Consider the following 27,977-nt stretch of genomic DNA (forward strand, 5'->3'; position numbering starts at 1 on the left):
GGGGAATCAGACCTCCGGGCGGAGCAAAGGACTTCCTGGCTCCCTTGCGGAAACCTTCCCTTGCAAACCCTAAATGAAGCTCTCTCCACTACTTCCCGCCACCACTCGCCCTTTCTCTGTGAACTGGGTTTTTCTGAGCCTTTAAATCCTTTCAGTCTTACAAGCCCTTGGGACCTGCCCCGGAGCTTTAAGATGCCTCCAGGGTGTGAGGCTGCTGAAGCCACCGCTCCTTCTAGGTTTACACAGGTGGCCACTGGGTCCTCAGTGAAGGATAAAGCCGAATGTGCAGCTGTTGAACACGACATTACAAGAAAGAGCAAGTCCACTTTCCCACAGAGACGGTCCACATGCCCCTGGCGACTGTCGCCTGTCCCGGGAGCTGGTGCGCAATTCTTTTTTTTTTTTTTAATTTATTAATTTATTAATTTATTCATGAGAGAGAGAGAGAGAGGCAGAGACGCAGGCAGAGGGAGAAGCAGGCTCCATGCAGGGAGCCCGATGTGGGACTCGATCCCGGGTCTCCAGGATCAGGCCCTGGGCTGAAGGCAGCGCTAAACTGCTGAGCCACCCAGGCTGTCCTGGTGTGCAATTCTTTTTTTATATATATAAATTTATTTTTTATTGGTGTTCAATTTGCCAACATAAAATAACACCCAGGGCTCATCCCATCAAGTGTCCCCCTCAGTGCCCGTCACCCAGTCACCCCATTTCCCCGCCCACCTCCCTTTCTACCACCCCTAGTTCATTTCTAAGCAGGTCCCAGGAGGGCAGGGACAGCCGAGGGGTGGTTCCCGGACCCGCAGCAGCAGAACCAGTAGGAGCGGGTTAGAGACGCAAATGCTCAGGCCTCATCCCATCCCTACCTCACCGATCCAGAAGCTCCTGGGGTGGCGCCCTGGGGCCGTGCTTGGACAATCCCTTTGGGTGATGCTGAGCTTCTTCAAAGGCTGCAAGCAGCTGACTGGGACTTCGGTCAAGGCCGGAAGAGGCCTTGGCGAGAGGATGACAAAAGTGGCACAACAGCCAAAAACTAAAAAAAAGCCAGAAATACAACACAGTAAAGAAGATATCGGCCTGCAGGATCAAGTGAGTGGCCGAGAAGAACCTGGCATGGAGAGATGTAGATGGAGAGAGACCGAAATACGGAGATACAGATGTCACCGCCCAGATGGTTACGTGTGACCTGAATCTCATCCTCACGGGACCCAGAGATTATTTATGTGCAAACATATATTTATGTTATGTTCGCACATAAATAATAGGAAGCAGCCTTCTTTGCGAAGTGCGTCTGGCTGGAGCAAGAGCTCTTCCACCCTGATTTCATCCTCCACGCGGGCTTTCCGAGGTCCTCGTTGCTGTCCCCCTCTGTCGGATGAGGGGATTGCAACGCATGGAGGTTAAGCGACCTGCCCATGGGGCTCAGGGGAAGAGGGACAGGGTGGGCTTGCACCTGTGTCTCGCTAACTCCCAAGTCTGGGAGTCTGTGGGTGTCACCGCACACCGCCACGTGCCCCGGGCACCTAGGTCAGGCACTTGGGTCATAGGAAGCAAGCATCGCGTATTTTTCCATAACTGATCAAATAAACTTGAAATCTTAACGATGTAAAAACAAATAACAAAGAGATCCACCCGGTTCTTAAGGGGGACGTGGGGAAGGCAGGTGGTCGCTACAACGGGAGTGGCCAGGAAAGCACCGGCCTTCCACGGGGCGCTGGCCTGGTCAGTGCATGTGAGGGCACACAAGGTGCTCCTTCAGAGAGAGGACGAGGCTCAGGTGTCTGAGGGTCAGTTCTAGGTCCATTCACGGCCTAAAGAAGCTGGGAGGGGGTGTGGGTTCATTCCCACTCAAGAAAAGACCTGCTCACGGTCATGTTGACAATGATTCGCAGAGCTGAGGCCAGCGCTCAGCCTCCACGGCCAGCCCCTCTCATCTCTGCTTGTCACCTGTCCCTGCAGAGAACAGAAGGATCATCTGCTATGCTAATAGGTTTTTAAGAAAATATTTTATTTATTTATTCATGAGAGACACAGAGAGAGAGGCAGAGACACAGGCAGAGGGAGAAGCAGGCTCCCTGCGGGGAGCCCGATGCAGGACTCTATCCCAGGACCCCGGGGTCACGACCTGAGCCCAAGGCAGGTGCTCAACGACTGAGCCCCCCAGGCATCCCCAGGCTAGCACTTCTTAATGCCCAGAAGGACCCCTGTGTTGACTTATTTATCCAAATTATTTTTTGCTTCCTAAAAAACTACCTTATAGAAGCAGTCTAGCAGGATCCACAAAGAACCCCACCTTTCTTGCTTTCTTTTGTGGGAGCCAAGGATGTCGTAGGCAGGAATTAACTCCAGGTTCAGGTAAAGCAGCCGAAGCGAACAGCGCAGCCCTTCCCTCCTCATGCCCCCTGGGACCGTCAGGCAGCCTGAGAAGAGGGGCGGGGTGGGGGGGATCGGCAGGTCGGGCGTGCAGAGGCCGGGGCCCTTCCTCTGGAGGGGTTGATGGACTCCCACACCTTGGACCTCACATGGTTTCCTCGCACCTGATGAAGGGAGACAGTGAAGTAAGGGAACCTCAGGTCTTTATTCATCCCAGAGCAGGAGAGAGCATGGGCAGGACAGGCCAAGGGGGCTGGGGTGCGGGTGGGGGGGTCCTGGGCCCCAGGAGGGGCATGCTGCCCACGTGGCCATTGTCTTAAGGCACAGTGACCACACACAACTAAACGCTGGTGTCTTCTGAGCGCTGCGAGCTGTTGCTGCAGAGGAGGCGGGACAGAGGGTGGGACTGGCCCGGCACAGCCCTTCTCCCTGCCTCGTCCAGCGCCGATGATCAGGGGCCCAATGCCCATGATGGCTTCGAACCCAAACAGCCCAGGTTCCAGGAGGGACACTGCGCTGGATGTTTTCATGGCCATGCACGCTTCCTACACTAAATTTAGGTTTTCTTCCTTTGCCTTCTGTTTTCTGGGTTTTTTTTTTTTTTAAATAAAACACTCGATTCAAAGGGTCACTATAGACCATAACCCTTTCATACCTCTGAGCATGTCCGTCTAGCCCTGGACAGCTGCACGACCTGCCCTGCATTTCAAACCACGACCGAGCAAGCACCCAGAGAAGCACGGAGCCACTCCTGGTAAAGCATGTGCTTGGGTGTCGGTGCCTCCCGGTTCGTTCTCAGACGATAGCCTTCATTCAGGTCGATGGCCAGCCAAGAGCGTCATGTAGTAGAAAAAACTGATAATTTTAGGATTGAGGTCGCCTCAACCCTGCACGCTAGAGAACATAGGTGTCCTTTGTGAAACACTGAACATCTCGACACAGGGACCAAACTGACTTTCGCTTTGTAAATTCTATAGTAAATCCAACCAAATTCACAAACTTGTTTGCTCCTGAGGAAGCAGGCGACGGACCTTGAAGATCTGCCTCAGAAACACTGGCTGGACCACCCACCATGGTCTTTAAGCAATAGGGACGCACTCAATAGGGCCCCTGCTAAGGATGAGAGAGCTGCAAGTCCTCGGCCGCTAAAATCAACCAAAATAAACTACTAAATGCTCATCTCACCTATTTGCCTTTCATTTTTCAGGGCCAGTGATGACTGGCAAAGCTGAATGAAATATAACCCATCAATTCCAGCCGATTAGTGGTGCTCAAACTTTCCCAATCATGAGAATCACCTGAAGGGTTTGTTAAGCCCCAGATTGCTGGCCCCAGACTTAGATCTAGTAGTTCTGGGGGTGAGAACTGAGAATTCTTTGCATTTCTAGCAAATTTCCTGATGATGCTGCTGGTCCTGAGACCACACTTTGAGAACGTTGTAGAACATTACCAAAGCCCCGGGTCCTTCTGAGCTCCAAGTCCTTGTCACACCCTCTGCCCTCATCCCTGTCTTCTCTTCCAGGGAGAGATGCTGATGCCAGCCTACCTCCTGCTGCTGCTGCTGCTGCTCCCAGGAATCCCACAGCCTGGCCTCTCCCAGAAGTTCCACCCAGGAAAGTCCTTCTTCAGCTGCATCAACACAGCCCTGTGGGAGGCCCGGCGGAGCCCGCTGGAGGATGCACCGCTGCTGAGCAAGAGAGGCTTCCCCTACCTGCCCAGCCAAGACCCATCCTCAGGGGAGGACGAGGAGAAGGAGGAGGAGGAAGAGGACAAGAAGAAGAGGACCTTCCCAGGCTTCGGGAGTGGCAACGGAGCCGTAAGCACCCGGTACAAATACCTGTCTCCAGCTCAGCTCAAGGGGAGGCTGCACCAGGACAAGGCCAAGAGTGATCGGCGCACCAAGTTCACTCTGTCCCTCGATGTCCCCACTAACATCATGAACATCCTCTTCAACATCGCCAAGGCCAAGAACTTGCAGGCCAAGGCAGCTGCCAACGCACACCTGATGGCACAGATTGGGCGTAAGAAGTAGAGGCAGAGGCCTGCAGGACGGCGGCACCTCAAGGACAGGGACGGGGGTCAGGGTGGAGGGTGAGGGTCTACCAATTTGGCTGCTTTGTGTTTTGAGGGATGGGCCAGGTCTCCAGGCCGCCTCACTGCCCGCCCCCCTCCGTGCTCCTTTGGCGCCTCCAGCCCCCCTCCCTCCGCTGCACACACACACAGGACACCGTCCTGCCTGCATGAATCTGAGCCCGTCAGGGTGTCTCCCGCTCTGCGCTTCCTTTCTGCTCCCCCGCAGTGAGCGGCCAACGTCACTCGGGCCTGCTCGCCAGGCTCTTCCTCCATGACCCGTGCCGGAGAAGAGGGCGCACAGTGCTCCTCGTGCCCTCACGCCTCCCAGCCACAGCGGCCGCAAGACGAGGTGCACTGCTCACCGTCCTGCCTTCAGACCCCTTCCCTTCCCTCTCACCCCCATTAAAACCAATGGCTTCTGCAACACCGAACTGCTTCCAATTCCTCATCCTTCAGTCAATGGGCTTCACATCTCTGAGTGTGGAAAAGGGGAGGAGAAGGAGGGAGGTGGATGAGTCCAATCCTGATGTCTTCTGTGATGGAGAGCTTCTTAGAGGTCCTAGGAGAGCTAAAGGGAGGCTCAGGAAGGCCAAGCTGGCAGGACACTGCCAGCCATCACCCAAGCTAAAGCCATGCGCTTGGCCTGGTCCCACCCAGGAGGCAGAGCCTAGGTCTGCTGTAGGATGGGCACCGGGTCAGGTGGGAAGGGAGCTTTCAGTTACCCCCCTTGACACCCCAAACTCCTCCATGGCTAAGCATGGGGCCACTAGGCTGTTATTAAGCGTTCATTGGATCAGAAGTAGCTGCCCAGCTGATGCCAGGCCTGGTGGGAGAGGCCGGCGGGGAGGCAGGGCCTCTGCTCTCCATGAGCCCGGATGCTAAGTGATGATCTGAGAAGAAGCAACTTCCACCAGGGACCGTAGAAGCACTGGACTGCAAGGTGATACCAACTGGTGTAAAAACTTATATGGGGGGTTTAGAGATGAGAAGGTTTAATATGAGCAAAAGTCTACAAGAAAGGGGCATCCGCAAGAACTCTGTAGCCTCTGGCTGCAAAACCCGAGGGCCAGATTCCCAACCAGGGACTGTGGGTCTGCTCCCTTCTGTGTGCAGATAAGTCACAGTCACAACAGGAACTTCTGCACGTGACCGTTACTTCACAATAAACAACACACACACCAGCAGCCAACGCTAGGCAAAGTCTGAAGACGGACACGTAATAGATAAATGCTTGCCAGTCATATAACAAGGACCAAAGGCTCCCTGATCAAATGCAGAGAGCTGCTAAAAATTAAGAACAACCCCTCCCCCTCCAAATAAGCAAGGACATGAATAGATCTCTCTCTCTGTCTCTGTCTCTCTCTCTCTCTCACACACACACACACACATTCAAGTGCTCTTTGCATGTATGAGAAAATGCTAAACTTCATTCCAATGAGAACTGCCCTCCCAACAATTTCTCACCTACCAGATTGGCAAAAGTCCCTGAATATGACCATTAACCTAGACTCCACGGGTAAGGCGAATAGTCACCCTCCTCCGTTGCTGCCTGGTGGGAATATAAACTCCAGAGAGGCAATTTGGAGGTACCTATCAAAATTACACATTTATTTTTTTGAGATTTTATTTTTTAAGTAACCTCTACACCAACATGGGCTCTAATTTACAAGATCAAGAGTCACACACGTCACCGACTGAGCCAGCCAGGTGCCCCTACAAACTCATTTTACCTTTAACTCAGCAACCCTGCTTCCAGCAGAAATTACTGGACAAAGTAAAACTGGATATTTTTTTAAACAGTGAGTCGAACATGAGATGAATGTGTAATGGTTGGTTTTCCTGGTACATTCTTCCTCCAGGTAATCTGCATTCTCTGTATGTCACTTCCTCCATGTCTCTGACAGATGCCTCTTTCTCACTGACCATCCTCCTCTCCTCTTACCATGGTCCTCTTAAGAGGACCGATGCTAAAAAAACTGAAAATGCAACTTGTTTCCATTCTGGAAAAGGCTCTCAGAGCCTTATCTGTGATTTAAATGTGAGCATAGACATAGGGTTAATGAACTAGGAATTTGCCAGAACTGGTCCCAGCAACAGTGAGAACACACAGGTTTATGTAGGAGCAAGCCCAGCATTCGCTGTCTGAGCTCCCAACTTGGACCCTGACCTGAGCGCATGCCGAGGCCGCAGGGGGCTCACAGTCACATCAGTGATGCCCACGAGGACAACAGCCACATCCACAGATCCCCAATGATCCCCCTTCACTCTTGACTGTACTTTGTGAAATCCCTGGGGAGGCAGAGAGAGAGCTGGTGTCAATCCCCTTATTTTATTTTTAAGATTTTATTTCTAAACGAATCTCTATACCCAAGGTGAGGCTTGAACTCACAACCTCGAGATCAAGCGTCGCATGCTCTACCCACTGACCCAGCCAGGTGCCCCAATCCTAATTGTTTTAAAAGGAAGGACCACCCGCCCCCCAGCCCCTTTGCCTTCTCCTCTGTAGAGAAGAATACATGCATAGGAAAAGAACAACTTCCCCAGCCACAAGAATCTAACGTTCCAATTTAGTGGCAAGAGTTGAAGAGTATTTTAGGAGAATATGACAAGCCCATGGTCATCCCTGAGTGCCACAGCAGGCTCCAGGTACACAGGATGCAACATTGTGATTGAGGCTTTGGTGAGTCCTCGATGCACAATACCTGTCACCTGCCCAAGACACAACTGGATAACTCTGCGGGGCAGATGCCCACGAACAGGTTGCTTCACGCCCACAAGCCTAGTCTGTTACCAAGTGACCTGTCTCGGGGCAGGCGACTCGGCCTCCGCTCCTTATCAAGGATGCCCCGTGTCATGACAGCCCCGAAGAGGGCTGCTCAGGTTTTCACTGGTCTGTATTATTGCATTTTGTGGAGATTACTGATGAATTTGCAATCCTCAGAGGTCTTCAGCAAAGTCTCACTGTGTAGGCTCCCATCCGAATCATATCAGGGAGCCCCCCCAGATCCTATGCCCTAGAACTGAGAGCGCCACATGCTAGAAGGTCTAGGAGGGAACACCCATAGACAAAGGCTGATAGAACTGAGTTCAGCCGACATATTATATAATAAACATTTTTAAAAATTAAAAAATAGTAGGTTCCTAACTAGTATTAGAATTTATGAGGGACTGTGCTGTGTTAGCACTGAGGACTCTCCTCTGAAGTGGATTTAAATTAAAATAATAATAATTATTATTATAATGCTTTGGCTGTATCCATAGAGAGACTGTGGGATGAAAGATACCAAAGGGAACAGTGGTTTTTCCTTGTTAAGGGTCAGTAAGATTCGTGAGGCCAACGAAAACACTAGTGTCGCTTCATCATGTCCAGGAAAGGAAATCCCATCATGGAAAACAATTTTAAAAAGATGTGATGAACACAAAAGCATATGAGCTTCACAGGAAAGTTTTGGAAGTGGGTTTTTAGGGGTGATAATAATGATTTCACATCAGTGAAAATTCTCAACACAATTTCTGTTGTATTATTTGTGTTGATTTAAACTCCTTTGAAAAAAATTTTGAAACCCTCTTTTAAAAATAAGACAAGGCTCAAAAGCCAAGTAAGGTTGCTCAAAGGAGACAAGACCAGTGAATGAAGTGATCTCTAAATGTCCTACCTCATAAGAAATCTGAAAACAAACACCAACCGTAAGCGAAAGGGACTACTTTGTGACAGTGGCATGACTTGAGAGCTGTAACCAAATAACCAGGGAAAGCTGAGGGACACTCAGCATTCAGTCAGATATTTAATATAATTCCAAAAAATGGAAGATGCACAAGTTCACCAGAATGTAGTATTAAGCTAAAAAGACAGTTGCATATATTAAGAGCCAAAGAAGTACAAAATCTTGCCAAATGGTGGCAAGATAGTAAGGATTACAGATGAATTCCAGTCTGACTTGAAAATTAAGTAATCACATTAATCTAAGCATGGGCCATCAGACAATTTGTTATATTAAAATAAATTATTGGGGCAACCTGGGTGGCTTAGTCAATTAAGCGTGTGCCTTCAGCTCAGGTCATGATATTGGGGTCCTGGGATTGAGCCTCATGTCGAGCTCCCTGCTCAGCGGGGAATCTGCTTCCCCCTCTCCCTCTGCTACTCCCCTGCTTGTTCTCTCTCTCTCTCTCAAATAAATAAATAAATAAATAAAATATTTTTTTAAATTGTTGAGGTATAATTGACATGTACCATTATGTCATTATATTAGTTTCAAAGGTACAACATAATGACTCCCCCTTGTTCTTTAATTAATGACATTCCCATCACAGACTGTTCCTAGGGTTGAGCGTGTTCCATCAGAACCTGTCACAACCTGGTGGATGTCACTAAGAAACCTCCGTAAGCCAAGAAGGCAAAAGACAAAAACATTATCTTGGGAAGGAAACCCCGAACCTATGGGATGACCCAGTATTTTCTTAAAGGTAAGCATGCTTCATCCCAGGAGATCGTTCTCCCCACTTCCTCCCTAAGCCATTATTCGCCACCTGAACCTCACATCATCATTTGATCACCCCACTGCCCATTGTTGTTACCATTCACCAACGCCTGGGTCAGTACACCTCGTTTCCCCATCACTTTAGCTCTCAGCTCATGAGTCTCTTGGACACCATTCCTGCCTTCATGGTTTCAACACACGTATAGATGACCTGTCCAACATCCTGGGTCTCATTGCCACTCCCTGACCCTGACCAACTCACTCCTAAAGTCACACTCCAGACTTTGCCATTACACCATAAGCTGTCCAACTACCCCTCCTTATCTCCCCTGCTTGCTCCTTCCAGGAAGCCAACTCCAAACATCTTCCAGCCCCACTGAGACCAATAATCCTTAAATCCTCAAAACTGCCCTTCACTCTTTGCCAGTGTAAATGCTGTGATCAATCATCATCACTGTACCCCTGTAGACACCTGTAATTCCCTTGTTCTGCTTCTGCTTTGCCTTATGGATTAAGCCCCCATGAATTCACTCTACCACCCTGTCCCTGTACTCTGAAGCTGAACATGCATACACCCATGTGCACACACAATCACCAATCCCACTATGCAATCCTGACAAGCTCTTCATGCAGTGCAGCAGTGACATTGCATTTCCTTACACTCCCACTCCTACTACCCTAGACGTTCACTCATTTTCCTCTCTCTTCCAACCTCACATATTTCTGCCCCATATCCAATCTTAGGTGATGACTTTGCTTTTCATTTCACTTAGAAAATTGGATGCTTCTGAAGCAAAATTTCATAAAATCCCATCACCGCCTTCACCTACGCAAAGCGTCACTATCCACAAGCTCTCTTTCTTCTCTACATTGGATGCACCATTGGTGCTCCTGTGTCAGGGACAGTCCTGTGTCATACACAAAGTTCCCCTCCCCTCCCCCGTTGCCACCTTAAGACACTGATCCAACAACTCTTCCTTCTTTCTCCCACGTCATCGTCATCGGCATTACCCCACCTGCCATTCACATCAGCACAAAAACCCACTGTACTTTTCCTACATCATACCAAATCCCAAAAAACCTTGACTGCCGTTCCTTGCAGACAGTAGCCTATTACTCTGCTTCTTTTACAGCAATCTACTTTTGATCCATTTCTCTCTTGGGAATGAGTGTCTCTCATTCCCATTAAACCCACGCTATCAAGCCTCCATCCCTACCCTTCCACTGAAACTTCTCATCAAGGTCAGAAAAGACTTCCACATTGCTAAATTCAATGGTCAAGGGACAGCCCTCATCCTTCTTGACCTGTAAGCATCATTTGATACAGTGGACCACTAACTGCCTCCTCCTTCACACACCTTTTTCCAATTGACTTTCAGGACACCAGAGTGTTTCCCTTCTTCCCCATGGGCTGCTCCTCTAGATCTTCCTTTGCTGTTTGGTTTTCCTGGTACATTCTTCCTCCTGGTAATCTGCATTCTCTGTATGTCACTTCCTCCACGTCTTTGACAAATGCCTCTTTCTCACTGACCATCCCCCTCTCCTTTTACCATGGTTTATTTTTCCCAACTGTACCTATCACCTTCTAACATCTGATATAATTCAATTGTTGTTTATGATCTTTCATACCCACCCCCATCTTCACTTTGCTTTATTCAACATTATATCCCCAGTGGTCAGAAGAGTGAGTAGCACCTGAGAGGTGGCCAGTAAATAACTAGTGAATGAGTCAATTAAATAATGTAGTAAAGTTCTTGCGACATATTTAGCATTTAAAGTACAGCTTTTCTGATAGTTGAGTATAGAAGCGTTTAGGCTTATAATTCCAATTTTAAGATATGTGAACTGAGTGAATGATTTATATTTGTGATCTTAAATAAAAATCTTGCTAGTTTATAGGCGGTTTGGAGTACTTGAGCATGCTTAATCAGCACGTTTATAGTTTCACTTATTAGATTTTAAAAGAATTACTTCGAGTACTTGTGCAAGTCTGTTGGACAAAGCCCTTAAAAGAAAACAGAATATATTAAATTTATAAATGCAATCTAAAATATTTAAGAGCAATCTTCTAAGATTGCAAAGGAGATGAAAAATTTGTGTGTATTCCCTTTAAAAGCGATTAAATTTGCTAAGCTTAGAAATGATCAGATTATCATGCTGACCTTAAAAGTGTAAGGAATAATTAGGTTTTGTTTTGTTTTTTAGAGAGGGAGAGAAGAGGGAGAAAGCAGGCTCCATGACCAACATGGAGCCCTGGTGACACTGGATCTCACCATCCTGAAATGATGACCTGAGCTGAAATGAAGAGCCACATGCTTAACGAACTGTGCCACCCAGGTGCCCCCAAATAGTTTTTTAATCTTAATGTTAGTAGACTATTAATTTTTGAAAACAAGAGAAAACCTCTGAATAGTCTTTTTTGAGTGTATGAATACACATAGGCACTTGCTTGCACACCCACACACACGAACTTCCTTGAAAATAACAGAACAATTATGTGACCTGAGGGGGTTATTTGAGCATTCACTAGTGCCCTCTGGTGTCTGAAAAGAGAAACAACAAATGCTCCTAAAACCAGTAAAAATCTAACGTAAGTTCAAAGCTCTCTGTAGGATGTCTACATGAAAATATATGCATAATTCATTAGTGAGTATTTACTATAATATTTCCAATTAGTGAGAGATTTCATAGTGTATCCCAAGTACCTCTAATCCTGGGGTGGGAGTAAATGGATGCCCAAGAAGCTACATGGAACAGAACAAGGTTTGAAGTATTACATCACTCAGCCACAGAAGGAAAGAAGGAAGCATGCAGCAAGAAGGAGCAAAGGCAGAGGAGAGAGAAGAACAGGTGCTAAAAGGGGCTGGGGGGGCGCTCCAGTTTGGATGGAGTGCATGGCAGCACAGTGAAGGATGGCACTGGGGATTTAAGTTGGAACTAGTGAGGACAGGCTCTGCACACCACGTGCAGGAATTTTTTTTTAAAGATTTACTTATTTATTCATGAATGATTTAGAGAGAGGCAGAGACACAGGCAGAGGGAGAAGCAGGCTTCCTGTGGGGAGCCCGATGCAGGACTGGATCCCAGGACCCCAGGATCACAACCTGAGCCAAAGGCAGATGCTCAACTGCTGAGTCACCTAGGGGACTCCATGTGCAAGGATTTAGACCTCATACTTAAGAGGTTGGGAATCACTAACCTTTGAGCAAGGGGGCAAAATAATTCCGAATGTCGTCGCAGCGTGGTGTGCAGGACAGGTCAGGAAGGCAAAGGGAAAGGTGGAAAAGCCTTTGGGCTCTACTGGTGCTAGCTCTGGGGAGAGGGTGTGAAGGCCTGAGCTAGGTCGGCTACTATGGGAAGAGGAGGAAGGGAATGGATTCATTACAGAGGTAGAATGGGTAGGACTCCTATAAGTAGAGAGCAAGAAGACAATCAGAAGACAGTCAACGATGACAGTGTTTTAGAATCTGGGAAGATGACATAAACAAGAGAGAATACCAGGGGAAGAGCAGATTTCTTTTGAGGAGAATGGTAAGGTTTTCTTGGACAAAGTTAAATTTAAGTGTAGGCAATACATCTGAGAAGGTAGGTCCAGCAAGTAGGTGGCAGTTTCAGTACAAAACTTGAGAGAGAAGGAGAACTTAAAGTTTTCACAGTGACCCACATGGAGCTGATGTGGTTGTGGACAAGGTAGCCGAGGGCCACAGGAGAGCATCAAGCCTGCCTCCATCAGAGGTGGACGAGTCGGAAGAGGAGCCCGCAGAGATGCCAGGTGTAGTGAGAGAACCAAGTAGAGCTGAAGGAACCACAGGACAAGTTTCAAGAAAAAAGGAATAACCAAACGTTTAGGGCAAAGAAATCTGAAGGCTGAGAAAGTCTTTGTTTCAACAAATGAGGTATGATTGGTGATCTTACAGGTAAAGTTTTCAGTAGAATGGTGGGGAAGACACACCACAAATGAGCAGTAAGCAGAAAATGAGGCATGGGCATCAGACATATATTCCCTAGAGAAGCTTGACAGAGAGGAAAAATGTGATAGTGGGCCATGGGGTAGGAGAATCTCGGGAAAGAGGTTGTGAGTAAGGAAAAGAACAACAATGAAATCAGTGGAGAAAGAGCCTATACAAAGATTGAGATTGAAGGCATAAGGTCTTCTGGAAGGTCAGAGTCAAGAGAAGGTGCAAACTTTATAAATGGCATCAGGATGGAAGAGGATATGTGTAGATTCAAAATAAATTTAAGGAAATGATTAAAGAGAAACACAAAAAGTTAAAATCAGATGGAGGTGATTTCGGTAAAGTAGAAAATAAGGTCATCTCCTACTATGCCTGGTAGGACTATCACCTACCAGGAAACCATTAAAGGTAGAGTGGCCATCCTGGGTCTACACAATAAGAAGAGAATAGCACTGTAGTTTGGTAAATCTCTCAATAGGACACTCAACTGGGACGCCTGGGTGGCTCAGCAGTTGGGCAGATGCCTTCGGGCTCAGGTCCTGATCCCAGGATCCAGGATCAAGTCCCGCATTGGGCTCCTACAAAGAGCCTGCTTCTCCCTCTGCCTGTGTTGTATCTCTGCCTTTCTCTCTCTCTTTGTGTCTCTCATGAATAAATAAATAAATCTTTAAAAAAAAAAAGCACTATCTATGCTATAGACCACAGATGACCAAGAGAGTCCCTTCCTCAAGTTCATTATTCTATTATTGTAGGTGATCTCACTCTTTGAGGAAGAAAAAGCAAATATCATTCCCTGTCAACCCCAGATCCACATCAACAGAGTGTCTAAGGGAGGAATTTTGCCAGAAGGAAAAGGACGCCACAAGGAAGCATAATAACCCAGAGGGAGTGAAGAGGAGAACTAGGAAGGCAAATCCAAGCAAACACCTGGCTGAAAACACCAGCAATAACAGTCAATGCCTTCTAGAGTTTAAAATATAGATGGCACTAAAATATAAGGTAACAATACACAAAAGGCAAGAGAATAGTGAATGAGTTGAAGCATTCTACAGTTCTTTTATTATCCAGGAAGTGGTAAAAACACTAATGCTAACAAGTCAGGTTTGAATGTTGTAGTTTCTATGGTATCCACTGAAAGTAAAAACATTTTAATGAATGTTTAATAAATTAATAGAGAGGAAACATGAATAATACAGAAAAATACTTGGCAAATCTAATAATATGTATACTGTAGAGGCTTGATGACTGCTCCTCAGGAGATCTAATCCTAATACTTACAAGTATGTGAAATGTCTACTATATTTAGGTTATCAAATATCTTTACTACTGAATAAGAGGGTTTTAAAATGTAAATATTAGGCATATAGGTTAGTTGAAAAATAGAGCCCCATAAATTTGGATATAGGCTCCTTCAAGCATTGATGGTTTTCTTTGATACTTAAATAAAGAGCCACACAATCCACTGTTGGCCTGTGTTGGATTTGGGGGAAATGACACAGACTACACCAAATCTTTTCTTTATTTGTAGAAAATTTTTTTTCTTTTTTTTACTTTCCTCCAAATATATGATCACAGAAAGTCAGAGACATAGAAATGAGAATCATTCCTTTCCTTATGATTATCCTGGAAGCCTTGGCACATCTTACAATGAACAGGCCTCAGGTTCCTAAGGGAACTCTTGAATGAGGTTGTTTTAGCTTCAACATAAATTGAGCAAAAGACCTTGAACATGGAGTCCAAAGAGAATCCAACCAAAAGCTTTGAGACTTGAGAACTGAGCAAAAATTCATTGATGAGTGGGCTGGAAAACCACATCTTGACAGGTAGGTCTTGAAGTGTCTAGACATCATTTCCATCACACTGCACTCACTGGCCCCCGTGGTGACAATATAGGAGTGAAAAACACAAAATGGTATATCGTGTGAATGGAGCTCTTGAAGACCATGTCCCAGAGCAGTGATATTAGTATATAAAAGCACCTACCAGGAAACCATTAAAGGTAGAGTGGCCATCCTGGGTCTACACAATAAGAAGAGAATAGCACTGTAGTTTGGTAAATCTCTCAATAGGACACTCAACTGGGATGCCTGGGTGGCTCAGCGGTTGGACGGCTGCCTTCGGCTCAGGTCCTGATCCCAGGATCCAGGATCCAGTCCCGCATTGGGCTCCTACGAAGAGCCTGCTTCTCCCTCTGCCTGTGTTGTGTCTCTGCCTTTCTCTCTCTCTCTTTGTGTCTCTCATGAATAAATAAATAAATCTTAAAAAAAGAATAGGACACTCAACTTTATGCCTTCAGCCAAGGCTTTAGTGGCAATTCCCCTCAGATGTCTACCTGAACCAAAAGCCCTGACCATGTTGAGGCCAAGAGAGTACAAATGGAGGACTGCAAGGTAAACACCACAGCTGAATGAGGCACTTGGAAACTATCTACCATTAGCTCAAGAGCAACCCCCAAGCCCAAGTGAGCACCTTTGTAGTGTCTAGTTCTCCCTGAATCCAATGATTAGTCAGGTAAAACATCATGGATAATAAAAATGTAACTGATGGTTTTAATGCATTTATAGCTATGTGTTTCCATTCTAAGTTATAAATTGTTTGAAAGTGGTATAGTTTAATACCAAAAATGAATTCCGTTAAGTGTTTTTTAAGCTTCAAACTTTTAGGTCATGCCCCTTCCAACCTCTAGAGCTTCTGTAGTGAAGCTCAGGAATCTGCATTTTTTAAAAATTTTTATTTTTAAAATTTTTTTAAGTAATCTCTACACCCAACATGGGGTTTGAACTTACAACCCTAAGATCAAGAGTTGGACACCACCCACTGACCAGCCAGGTGCCCCAAGAATCTGCATTTTTTTTCCTAAATGTCTCTACTGGTTCTGATGCAGGGCTCTGTTGGCTACACTTCGAGAACATCTTTTCAAGGACAGGGGTGGTGAGAGAGATCCCTTTTACCTTCTGACCCACAGGAACACAGATGCACATTTTTGACCCAAGAATATTCTTGTTTTTGTTTGTATAAAAAGCAAGCTGAGACCGTAAGGCCTACATTTGGAAGAAAGAAAAGAATGGTACTGAACATGTTCATTATTTAATCAATGTACAAAACATGGCCATAGGGGAAATAACATTATTATGTGCTGTTTTACACTTCAGGAAAGGAAAAGCGAAAGCACTGACTTGAGGGTTTCATCGTCTTTTGTTGAAAAAGCAAAGCTAGGTTTCCATTCGGAGAAAAAGAAAAAAACAAAAAAGAAACATGGACGGAATCCAGAATCTCGAAGGACCCCAAACGTAGGAGGTTCACAGGTAGTTGCGCTGAACTAGCAGACAAGGAAATCCGAGCTCAGTGTTGATACTGACCCATTCAATGTAGTGTGGAGCTTAGGGGCTTGCTTGATTTGGTTTCCAGTTTCTTCCAATCAGGGGAACTCTACCCACCAAGAGTAGATAATGTCTTGAAAAGAAAGCATGACACTTCAACCTAATACTCATTCTCTCTGGCCACGTTTACATCAGAAACTTCGCCCCATTTCTTCATAATCCTTCTCCAGGGTGGCCAAGTCTTCCCGGGCCTCTGAGAACTCATCTTCCTCCATGCCTTCTCTGGTGTACCAATGCAGAAATGCCCTCTTGGCATACATGAGGTCAAACTTGTGGTCCAGGCGGGCCCAGGCCTCCACGACGGCCGTGGTATTGCTCAGCATGCACACGGCCCGCTGGACCTTGGCCAGGTCCCCTCCTGGCATCACCGTGGGTGGCTGGCTGTTGATGCCTACCTTGAAACCAGTTGGACACCAGTCTACAAACTGCACAGAGTTCCTGGACTTCATGGCTGCAATGGCTGCATTCACATCTTTGGGGACCACATCCCCTCTGTAGAGGAGACAGCAGGCCATGTACTTCCCCAGGCGAGGGTCACACTTGACCAGCTGGTTGGAGAAGTCAAAGCAAGCAGCAGTGATGTCACACACAGAGAGCTCCTCGCGGTAGGCACTCTCAGCGGAGATGATGGGGGCAAAGGTTGTCGTGGGGAAATGTATTCTCGGATAAGGGACCAGGTTGGTCTGGAATTCAATGAGGTCCACATTCAAGGGCCCTTCAAACCTGAGGGAAGTAGTGATGGAAGACACTGCCTGACCTATGAGCCTATTAATGCTGGCGTAAGAGGGACACTCGACACCAAGTTTATGGTGGCAGATGTCATAGATGGCCTCATTGTCCACCAAGAAGGTACAGTCCGAGTGCTCTATGGTGGAATGCGTGGTGAGGATGGAGTTGTAGGGCTCCACTACGGCAGTGGAGATCCTAGGGGCTGGATACACAGAGAACTCCAGTTTTGTCTTCCTGCTGTATTCCATCGAGAGCTTCTCCATTAGGAGGGACGTAAATCCGGACCCCGTGCCTCCTCCACAGCTTCGGAAAACCAAAAATCCCTGAAGTCCACTGCACTGCTCTGTCTGGGGAGGTGAGAGGAGATGTGAGAACTGGGTCAAATGAACCCAGGAGCAGTGGTAGTGGGAGGTCAACAAGTTCCCCCCCCAAACAAACAAAACCTTCAGAAAGGACGGGTGTACCATTATTAACACCATCGTAACACACGCAAGTGGTTGGTTACCTCTGGGGTTTGGGGGGGCACTTTAGAATTTCACTCTAAGCAAAGCAGAAATATTCAGCTGTCTGTAGCTGCCCTCCCCGAGTTTATCTGCATGTGACCTAAAGCAAGGTCTTTCTCAGTAATGAAGAAAGCAAAATCACAAACTATTGAAGCAACCTATCCCCCCACTTTCCTCCCCAACCCCCACCCCGGGAGATGAAGTACCCTATCGCTTCTATGTCCAATCTACTCTGGGCTAAAAGACATCGGATTCCTTGAGGATTACACCAGACACCGAAATAAGCACTAGACAAAGGGGCCTCCAAAGGCAGGTCCTTAAAGAAGAATTAACGGTCAGTAACTACAGTAACCAATCTCCAGGTAGGATGTGCCTCCTGTTGACTTCATGAATAATGGATACTACTGGAAAAGGACCAGGTTCAGGATGCTCTCTCTGGAAGCCTGTGCTGACAAGGTGAGCCATGAGGAGTTGCAGAAACAAGAGTAGAGGAGGGGGCTAGTCATTATAAAGCAGGTCATCCTGCCATTTGTGGCAGTGTAGGTGGACCTTAAGGGCATTATCCCAAGTGAGAGACGTCAGACACGGAAAGACAAATACTATATCATCCCATTCACATATGCGAAGTCTAAAAATGTCAAACTCATAGAATCGGAAAGGCAGGGGCTGTAGGTCAAAGGACACAAACCTGTTAGAAGATGAGTAAGTTCTGGGGATCTAGTGGACAATATGGTGACTTTGGTGAACACCATGTTGTACGCCTGAAAGTTGGTGAGAGTGGATCTTGAATGTTCTCATGCCCCTCCCCCCACACACACACATTGACTGTACTGTGGCAATCACTGCGCCATAGATGTGTATCAACTCATCACGTTGTACACCTTAAATTTACAGGGCTGGGTGTCAGTTATCTCAATAAAACAGTGAAAAAAAAAACCAAAAATTTCCTCATAAGTCTAAAAAGAGAGTAGGTGGGGCTGCAGTAAGGGTAAAGGTTTCTTTCACCCTTCCTACACGACAGAGCCTAACCAAGGCCAACAGCAGGATGCTTCCCAGCTTTGAGCATCTGCGGGAGAGGCCACAGTGGTGATGCAGGTGGGAGGATGCGCTGGTGCTGTTGGGAGGGCAGGTCCCAGGCCTTGGGGTGCTACACCCGCTGGGGAGAAAGGGGGCCACTTGCCAGCTTTCGGATCCTCTCTAGCACAAGATCGATGATCCCTGACCCCACGGAGTAGCGACCGCGGGCATAGTTGTTTGCAGCGTCTTCCTTCCCACTGACCAGCTGCTCTGGGTGGAAGAGCGCACGGCGCGGGCCGGCTCGAATGCCATCTGCAGGAGGGGACAGGAGGTCAGTGCTCCATCCATTCAACTGCCACCCCCTTCGCCAATTCCTGCACAGCCCAGCACCCTGCCCACACATCCCCAGTGTTGCGGTGAAGCGAGGGCTTTACACCACTGGACTGACCTCCCTAGTCTACAAACAGGGTCATCACTTCCTGATAGATTGAAAGTCCATCCTCCCATCCTACACCCTTTATTAGTTTCTTGTGGCTGCTGTAACAAATTACAACAAACTTGGTGGCTTAAAGCAAGAGGAATGTTTTCTCTCACAGTTCAGGAGGCCCTAAGTCCAAAAATCAAAGTGTTAGCAATGCTGCTTCCTCCAGGGGTCCCAAGGAGAAGCTGTTTCACTCCCTTCTCCTGGCTTCCTCCTGCTAAACATTTGGGGAGCTCCTTGGCTTGGGGCTGCACCACTCCTGCCTCTATCATGCATGCCCGCTCCCCCTGCCTGTGGCCCCTCTTCTCACAAAGACACAGACTACTGGAGTTATAGCTGACCCCAACCCATTAGGACCTCAACCTCATATACCCATTGAGACCTTATTTCCAATAAAGTCACATTCTGAGGTTCTAGGTGCACACAGATCCCATCATGCATGCTGTGACACTCTGGCATTCTAAGGCGAGTATTTCTATCTACAAATAGCCAACCGAGTGCCAGAAAAGTGGGGAAAAGTGGACCGACCTCAATTATTAGGAGTATGCTTTAGCAGAGAAGGTGTGGCCAGCTCCAACGCCCACCCAACTCGAAAGCAGTTGATATAAACACAACCAAAACTCTTTCCTTCATTCTAAAACCATTCCAGCTGCCTTTGGACAAGATCAGCTGCTTTCACCACTTCCAAGGCTAGATTATAAAAATGCCATGGACTTCAGCTTTGTGCTCATGAGACGCTTGCTCTTAGAGCCGAGCGGCCACACCATACTTCTGGACAAGATACTACAAAGTCTGCCATTAATAATCATAAAATTGTACTGATTTCCCCACAATTAGAAGATGTATTTGGCTCCTTGTCTCTTTGGAATCATGCTCAGGTAATGCCAACTTTCAGATTCTTTGTTGGAACCCTCTAGTAACTGGTCTTCAAATTCAAGAAAAGATTTAATCTTCTGTTACAACAAATGTGTGTGGAGAAACTAACAAGGTTTGAATTTGTTTCGTCACACAAAAAAAGAAGACTACACTAGTACTCCCTTAGGGTATATTTCATGCCGATCACCTTAGGTGGTCATGAGTGAACTTCTAGATTTAAAAAATGTCCCTATGATCCTATTCAGATAGATTCATATAACCTAGTGATCCCATCCACTGGTACTGGATTTGTTAGCTTTGATTGTGGACCTGGTTAAGTACCACTGAATGCGAGTCTTACGTTACCTATAACAGTGGGCTCCAGATCCATGAAGAGTGCTCGGGGCACGTGCTTCCCAGCGCTCGTCTCACAAAAGAAGGTATTGAAAGATGCATCTATATGCTCCATGTTAGCATTTTCCAGCTGATCCTTTTTACTGTTGAGAACAACACCATCTGGCTGGATTCCATGTTCCAGGCAATAGAGTTCCCAGCAAGCATCCCCAATCTGGATGCCAGCTTGGCCAATGTGGATGGAAAGGCACTCCCTCTGAAATAAGCCACAGGAAGTTAGAACTAAATAGTCTTCTTAGATAACATGAGCTTGCTCACTCAGTAATTCTGCTCACAAGCAATAGAAAGCAAGGTAGCATAAGCCAATAAGAGAAATGTACGATAAGGCTAATTAATAGTATCTTGTAGAAATCAAAAACCAGGTACAGGTATGTTTTAAGAACAATTGAACCAAAAACTCCAACCTTACTGAAAGATTTCTTTCAACAACATAACTTAAGTATTTATTGTGTAACAGGCCAAGAGTGAGGTAAAAATATATACACATAATGTACTATATATGTATGAAATCAAGCTGCCTCACCTAGAAAAATATCAGGTAGTTACTAGAAAGGGATAAAACCAAAGATCAATGTATAATCTTGATATATATTTAAACCCATAGCACTTAAATTGAAGATTTTACCTTTTTGTATATTGAGATTTTATATTTACTATTCATATGTGCTCTAAATAAGGAAGGATGGAACATGAGAGACTCGTAACTCTGGGAAACGAACTGGGGGGGGTGGAAGGGAAGTGGGGGTGACTGGGTGACGGGCACTGAGGGGGGCACTTGATGGGATGAGCACTGGGGGTATTCTATATGTTGGCAAATTGAACACCAATAAAAAATGAATTTATATTAAATAAATAAAGAAAGAAAGAAGGAAGGAAGGATGTTCTAATCATAAAAGCAGTGGAAAATTTACCAAGGAAATGTGTAATAGATTTAACAACCCAAAGTTGTAAAATCTCAATACTATAATAAGCAAATAAGAATAATGATGTATATAAAAATGAGGTATGTATAGTCCTTCATATTAAGGTCTATCAATAAGGCAATTTTATATATATTAATTTTTAAAAATGCTCGAGGGGCACCTAGCTGGCTCAGGTAGAGCATGCTACTCTTGATGTCAGGATTGTAAGTTCAAGCCCCATGTTGAGTATAGAAATTACCTAAAAATAAAATCTTTAAAAACCCAACCATATACTTGAAATATCTAGTAGATAAATAGGCAAGTGACATACACAAATGAATTATTTTGAAAAAGAATCTAAAATGCAAAGATTTAGGCACAATGGCATTCACAGCATTATTGTTTATAAGAGTGAGAAGCAAGAACCAATCTACATTCATTCATTGTTGGGCATTTGAAGAACAGTTAGGCAACCCTTAAAAGTTTACCCTCCAGATTTTATGACATGGGAAAAGCTTATGAAAAAAGATGAAAAAAAGATAAAAAAAAAAGATGAAGTAAAAGGTATGTAAGTCACATAATTATATATTAAATAAAATATCAAATATATTAAAAATAAGCATAGAAAAAGATCTTTAAAGCACATCAAATATTAACTGTAGTTCTATCTGGACAGTGATCTTTTTCCTGGTTTAAACTCTACTGTTTTCCATCACTGTCATCAGCCTCCACTCTCCCATCCCACGTTTAAATCACCATTCATATCTTTTTTTTTTAAATTCATGAGACACACACAGAGAGAGAGAGAGAGAGAGGAGAGACACAGGCAGAGGGAGAAGCAGGCTCCCTGTGGGGGCCCCGAAATGGGACTCCATCCCAGGACCCCAGGATCACGACCTGAGCCAAAGGCAGATGCTCAACCACTGAGCCACCCAGGTGTCCCCACATCTCTCTTCTTAAAGACCAACAAATTTGGGTCATTTAAACAGACACAAATATCTACTCAAATAAGAGAAATAAAGAAAAGGTTAAATCCTAAAAAACCTTAAGAACAGCAATCGCCAATTTGAATGTGGTTGGGTTTTGGTTGCCAGGGGGCGTGGGACAGGTGTATGCAGGGGGGCTCACGGGGCGAGCAGCGTGTTCTCCGCATCACTGGGACCCTTCCAGCTGTTAGCCTGTGAGCCGGTGGGCAGCCCTGCCCTTGTACAGGCTGCTCTTTTCCTGGACAAGGTCTGAGATTCAACTACGAAAAGACCACTAGTCCAGGGAGGGAAGAAGGGAGGGAGGTCTGGCCGGTCACAGCCCTGCGATGCGACTTGGATTCTGTTCTTGCTCCGCTGCATCAAGCCCTTATACCTCATCTTGATTCGCCAGGCCTAACACAGCCTTCTTTGCTTTATGAGGAATGCAAGTTCACCACCTGAGTAGAACTTCCTCCTGTTTCCTCCCCGTGCAACTATGGGTGTCTCATGACAAAGGCGGTGAGCTCAATTCAGAAAGCACCTTGCTTGGCATCAACCAGTGTTCCAACGTCTGTCCGGCACAGAAAAAAAAAAATCAAACAACATGTTCCAGCATAATAAACAGGCTTCTAACACAGTTGTCTGCAAAGCATGGTTTTATTCCTCCCACACCTGCTGGATTGCAAATGATCTCAGTACATCAGATACTGTAATCAGATCAAAACTCCCTAGATTTAGGTATAAATGCTGAAGGGAGGGGCATTTCAAGATTTCCACATCATTTAAGCCACTTACACCTCGATTTCTCTCTGTCCTTTCTGAACAAGCCAGGAATACTTGGCCCAAGAAGGATCAATCACACCCTTCCTGGTTTGAGAAGCAGCTGAGTTTATAACACGACTGTGTCCCAGAGGACAGAAGGTAATCTTCACCTTCCTCTCTTAGCCGGTCCCTCCTTTGCAAACTCTGTTAAATATTAGTCACACTATAAAGTAAGATTGTAAACTGTGCATTCTGTATCAATATTATAAATTGCAGCATGTTAGCTGCAGCAAGGTCAATCTGAATTACTAGGAAGGCATCATTTTCTAATTAACATTTTATTTTGAGATAAGGAGAAGTCGTAGATTCCTAGATTCAGATGCGGTCCTAAAAAAGGGTAGGTATCTTGCAAGACACTACAGTACAGTTTCACACCCAGGATACCAAAGTTGATTCAGTGAAGACGGGGAACAGCGTTTCCCTGACCACCCGGACCCCTCCTGTAGGAAGGCATCATTTTTTTCAGAGCAGAACAGCTTCAGCATCCTTAAAATGTTGGGGAGAGAAAGTCCAAGGGGGATGAGAACATCAAAGATGAGAAAGCACTATGAAAGGCAACTTCCATTTAAGAATTTAAAATTCTAAGATACCAAAAATTACTGTGACAGACACATAAGACATTAAAGGGAAAGTGGATCTTAAGAGAGGATCCCCAAAGAGGAATTACTGTAAGTAACTAAGTTTCCTGTTGTCTCCTAAGAAGGAAACTCGAGAGGGGACGAGGATGTCCCTGCACTTTACCCTGCCATGCATTTATGAGCTTTAGCAACAATGACCCGGGTCTGAAGTCCCCAGAAACTCTACAAGCGTAACTAAAAGTGAAGCAATGGATTTCTACAGAAAAAAAAAAAAAAAATCAGCACAGCAGGTCTACGACAAATGTAGACAAGGGAAAGAGGGGTTCTTGTTTCAACACTTGAGTTAAAAACAGTGGAGCACTGCACACCCACCAAGTTTTCCCCCTAAGCAGCAAAACTACAGCTGGACGGACGAGAGCTTATCCAAATCTTGATAGAAACAAATGCCCCCTTGTCGATTTCTTCTCTGGAGTAAGAATTTATGAAGGGCGGGTTAGTGGGGAGAGGACCAAATCTGGGGAGTACCCTCGGCTAGGGCTAGGGCGCAGCCAGCCGGGGACACAGCCACTTACCATGCTGATCCGGAGATGCCCCCACCGGGCCGGCAAGGACAAGCGAGCGGGGCCCAGGCCGACTTTATCACATCTATCACAGGGCAGGAAATGACTCCACCTGAGGGCCGAGGCACCTGCTTCACTTAAAGCCGTACACGCCCCTCTACTGCTTCTCTCTGTCCCCCAGGGGACCTGAACCCCCCGGGAGAGTCTGTGCACAGCCACCAGTGGAGCTTACCCAAATCTACTTCCACCTTAAACTCATTTTTTTGTTGCTGTTAAAAATAACAAATGTCTCCTTCCAAACATCTTCCTCCTGTATTAAGACTGTGTCAATTATATGGTCTCATTCATTTGGGGAATATAAAAAATAGTGAAAGGGAATAAAGGGGAAAGGAGAAAAAATGAGTGGGGAATATCAGAAAGGGAGACAGAACTTGAGAGACTCCTAACTCTGGGAAATGAACTAGGGGTGGTGGAAGGGGAGGTGAGCAGGGGTGGGGTGACTGGGTGACGGGCACTGAGGGGGGCACTTGATGGGATGAGCACTGGGGGTTATTCTATATGTTGGCAAATTGAACACCAATAAAAAATAAATTTATAAAATTTTAAAAAAAGAAAAAAAAGACTGTGTCAAACATGGAAAGGGAAGGAGTAAAATTTGCTGCTGCAGCAAATAACTTTCTCTAGTGCATCAGTATTACCTGAGTATCTTCTCTTTAAATAAGACTCAAACAACCCCCGGGGGGGCAGAGAGCAAACGGAGAAAGTGTCTTTTTACCTCCCACCTCCTACTCCTGCACCTTGACCACCAGCACTTCCAAATGTATGGCGATATTCTGGGTGTTTATTATTACTAATTTTATTATTTGTTCTATTTTAAATTATGGTATGGTCATATGCAACATACACGGATGCCGTGATTTTTGATTATTCAAACTAAGATCAGAGAACAGACTCTAAATGATTTCTCTCTATATGTATTTGTCAAGACAACCTCTATGTTCTGCTATGTGGTCAAGTTTTGAAAATGTTCTGTGAATGCTTGAAAAGAATGTACATTCTGTAGTTTGTTGGATGCAATGTTTTTATATACATATTTCAAACTGATTCACTATGTAGTCTAAATTTTGAGTATTGGTTACTTCTAAAGGTGTGTTAAATTTTTCCGTTATGATTGTTGATTTGTCTATTGTTTCTCTTTCTGACAGTTTTTGCTTTATATATTTTGAGGCTATGTTAAGAACATGTGACATTAAATTATTATATTTTCTGTGGAATTGAAATATTCTATTATTTTTAAATGGCTATATTGGGGCACCTGGGTGGCTCAATCCATTAAGCGTCTGCGTTCAGCTCAGGTCATGATATCAAGGTCCTGGGATCAACTTCCTCATTAGGCTCCCTGCTCAGCTCTATCCTTCTCCCCTGCTCATGTTCTCTCTCTCTCTCTCAAATAAATAAATACAATTAATAAAATAAAATAAAATAAAATAAAATAAAACAAAATAAGATAAGATAAGATAAAATAAAATAACTATATCTATGAGTGATTTTGCCTTAACATCTTTATTATTGAATATTAATGTTGCTACTTTAATGCAGTTTTCTTAGTATCTGAATGATGTCTTTTCCAGCATTTTACATTCTTAAGAATTTAAGAACCCTTCAGTATTGTCATATTTTTGATGTGTCCTTTGTAGGCATAACTGAGTTTTTTTCCAATTTATCTTTTAATCGAATAATTTGGTCTCATTACATTTAATGCAATAACTAACATAGATGGGTTTAGATATCGTATCTTATTTTGTGCTTTTATCTTATTTCCTCTTATTTTTTTAATTTTTAAAAAGATTTTATTTATTTATTTGAGAGAGACACAGTGTAAGAAAGAGGGGGCACGAGAGAGAGCAGAAGCAGGGAGAGGAGCAGACTCCCCGCTGAGCAGGGAGCCCAACGCGGAACTCGATCCCAGGACCCTGGGACCATGACCTGAGCCAAAGGCAGGTACTTAACGGACTGAGCTCCCAGGTGCACCACTTTTATCTTATTTCTGCCTGTCCCCATGTTCCAGGTTATCTTTTTACATCCTTTCTTTTGCACCAATGAAATGTATTTAAGCCTGCAGGGCATTATTGTTGTTGTTTTATAAAATCAATGTTTGTTTTAGATTTACCCACATGTTACAGCTTTTTTTGCTTTTCATTCCTTCTCCCATTTCAGAATTTACTTTTTTTTCCTTTTTACTTCTTCTGTCTGAAGTAAATCCTTCAGAATTTCCTTGAGTGACATCTTTCAGTTACTTTTTTTTTTTTTTGCTTTTGTCTGAAATGCCTTACTTTCACCCATCTTCCTGAAAGTTATTTCAGCAGATAAGGAATTCTATGGCAACATTTCTCCCTGAGTCCACTGGCTTCTGGCTCCTGTTCCTGACTACGAGAAGCTATTGGTATAAATATTGCTCCTTTTAAGGTCTCTTTGGCTGCTTTAGGATCTTTTTCCCTTTTTTTGAGGTTGAGATGACATTTATACTACATAAATTAACCATTTTAAATTGTGCAACTCAGTGGTGTTTAGCACATTCCCAGTGTTGTGCAACTATAACTTGTATCAAGTTCCAAAGAATTTGCATCACCCCAAGAAAGACCCCATACCTGATAAGCTGTCACTCCCCACCTTCCACCTCTCAACTCCTGACAACCATTAATTGACGTCATCTCTATGGATTTACCTATTCTGGATATTTCATGCAGATGCAATCATACAATATATGTGACCTTTCGTGTCTGGCTTCTTCTTCTTGGCATAGTATTTTGGGGGTTCATCCACCCTGTAGCATGCATCAGAATTTCCTTTCTTTTTATGCCTAACATTCCTTTGTATGTACATATCACATTTTTAAATTTTATTTAAACTCAATTAATTAACATAATGTATTATTGGTTCCAGAGGTAGAGTTCAGTATTCATCAGTCTTACATTACACCCAGTGCTCATCACCACGTATCCTCCTTAATGCCCGCCACCCAGTTGTCCAATCCCCCCGTCCCCCTCCCCTCCAGAGATCCTCATTTGTTTCCCAAACTTAAGAGTCTCTTACGGTTTGTCTCTCTCTGATTTAAACTTGTCTTATTTTTTTCCTCTCTTCTCCTGTGATCCTGTTTTGTTTCTTAAGTTCTATACATGAGTGAGATCATATGATAATTGTCTTTTTCTGACTGATTTATTTTGCTCATCATAGTATCTTCCAGTTCCATCCACGTTGTTGCAAATGGCAAGACTGATTGACAGATTGATTTTTTTTTTGCTGCTTTAGAATTCATCTTTGTAAAAAAAAAAAAGAATTCATCTTTGTGTTCAGTTTCTTTAGTTTTACCATACATGTCTTTTTTTGCATATTTTTTATAACGTGTCTTTATGTGGATTTCTTTATTTGTCTAGCTTTGGATTTGTTGGGCTTAATGATATGTAGATCCATGTCTTTCTTAAGTTTTAGAGAGTTCTCAGCCATTACCTTTTTGAATATTGCTTTCCTCTCATTTTCTCTTTCCTCTTCCTTTTGGTGGACATTTTTACTGTAGCTGGTACATCTCTGAACACCTTGTATTTGCAATCTCTTTGTACCCCTGTGCCACATCCTGCTTAATTTCTACGGCTATCTTCCTCTTCATCCATTGTCTTTCTTTGGCTTCGCCTAATCTTTTTTAAAAGTCACATACTGAGTTGTTAATTGTAATTATATATTTTTTCGTTTTTAGAAGTTTTTTTTCTAAATCTGCTACATCCAGTTTTTTTAAATAAATAAATAAATAAATAAATAAATAAATAAATAAATAAATATTTTATTTATTTGAGATAGAGCAAGAGAAAGAGAGAATGAGCGGGGTGGGGAGCAGAGGGA

General features: G+C 44.7%; 2 protein-coding genes across 2 annotated transcripts; one reads left to right on the forward strand and one right to left on the reverse strand.

Annotated features, from left to right (window-relative positions):
- Positions 1 to 3,898: 3,898 nt before the first annotated feature.
- Positions 3,899 to 4,402, forward strand: UCN3 (urocortin 3). Its single transcript, XM_055330981.1, has one exon. It carries the CDS (start codon positions 3,899 to 3,901, stop codon positions 4,400 to 4,402), a length of 504 nt encoding a protein of 167 aa, XP_055186956.1.
- An 11,986-nt stretch (positions 4,403 to 16,388) lies between these two features.
- TUBAL3 (tubulin alpha like 3) lies at positions 16,389 to 27,713 on the reverse strand. Its single transcript, XM_055332664.1, has 4 exons — positions 27,591 to 27,713; positions 20,209 to 20,452; positions 18,670 to 18,818; positions 16,389 to 17,333 (listed from the first exon to the last, which is right to left on the reverse strand). Exons 1-4 carry the CDS (start codon positions 27,711 to 27,713, stop codon positions 16,389 to 16,391), a joined length of 1,461 nt encoding a protein of 486 aa, XP_055188639.1.
- Positions 27,714 to 27,977: the final 264 nt, after the last annotated feature.

The sequence above is a fragment of the Nyctereutes procyonoides genome, unplaced genomic scaffold, assembly GCF_905146905.1.
Source record: "Nyctereutes procyonoides isolate TBG_1078 unplaced genomic scaffold, NYPRO_anot_genome, whole genome shotgun sequence".
Lineage (NCBI taxonomy): Eukaryota > Metazoa > Chordata > Mammalia > Carnivora > Canidae > Nyctereutes > Nyctereutes procyonoides.

What these genes read in the sequence shown, in the direction of transcription:
- TUBAL3 (XM_055332664.1), bottom strand. Translation starts at nt 27,713, where the DNA reads ATGTGGCACAGGGGTACAAAGAGATTGCAAATACAAGGTGTTCAGAGA. An exon ending in GGAAAGCAATATTCAAAAAG is followed by an intron (nt 20,453 to 27,590) that starts GTAATGGCTGAG and finishes GGCTTATTTCAG; the next exon opens with AGGGAGTGCCTTTCCATCCA. An exon ending in TCTGGAGCCCACTGTTATAG is followed by an intron (nt 18,819 to 20,208) that starts GTAACGTAAGAC and finishes CCCCTCCTGCAG; the next exon opens with ATGGCATTCGAGCCGGCCCG.
- UCN3 (XM_055330981.1), top strand. Translation starts at nt 3,899, where the DNA reads ATGCTGATGCCAGCCTACCTCCTGCTGCTGCTGCTGCTGCTCCCAGGA.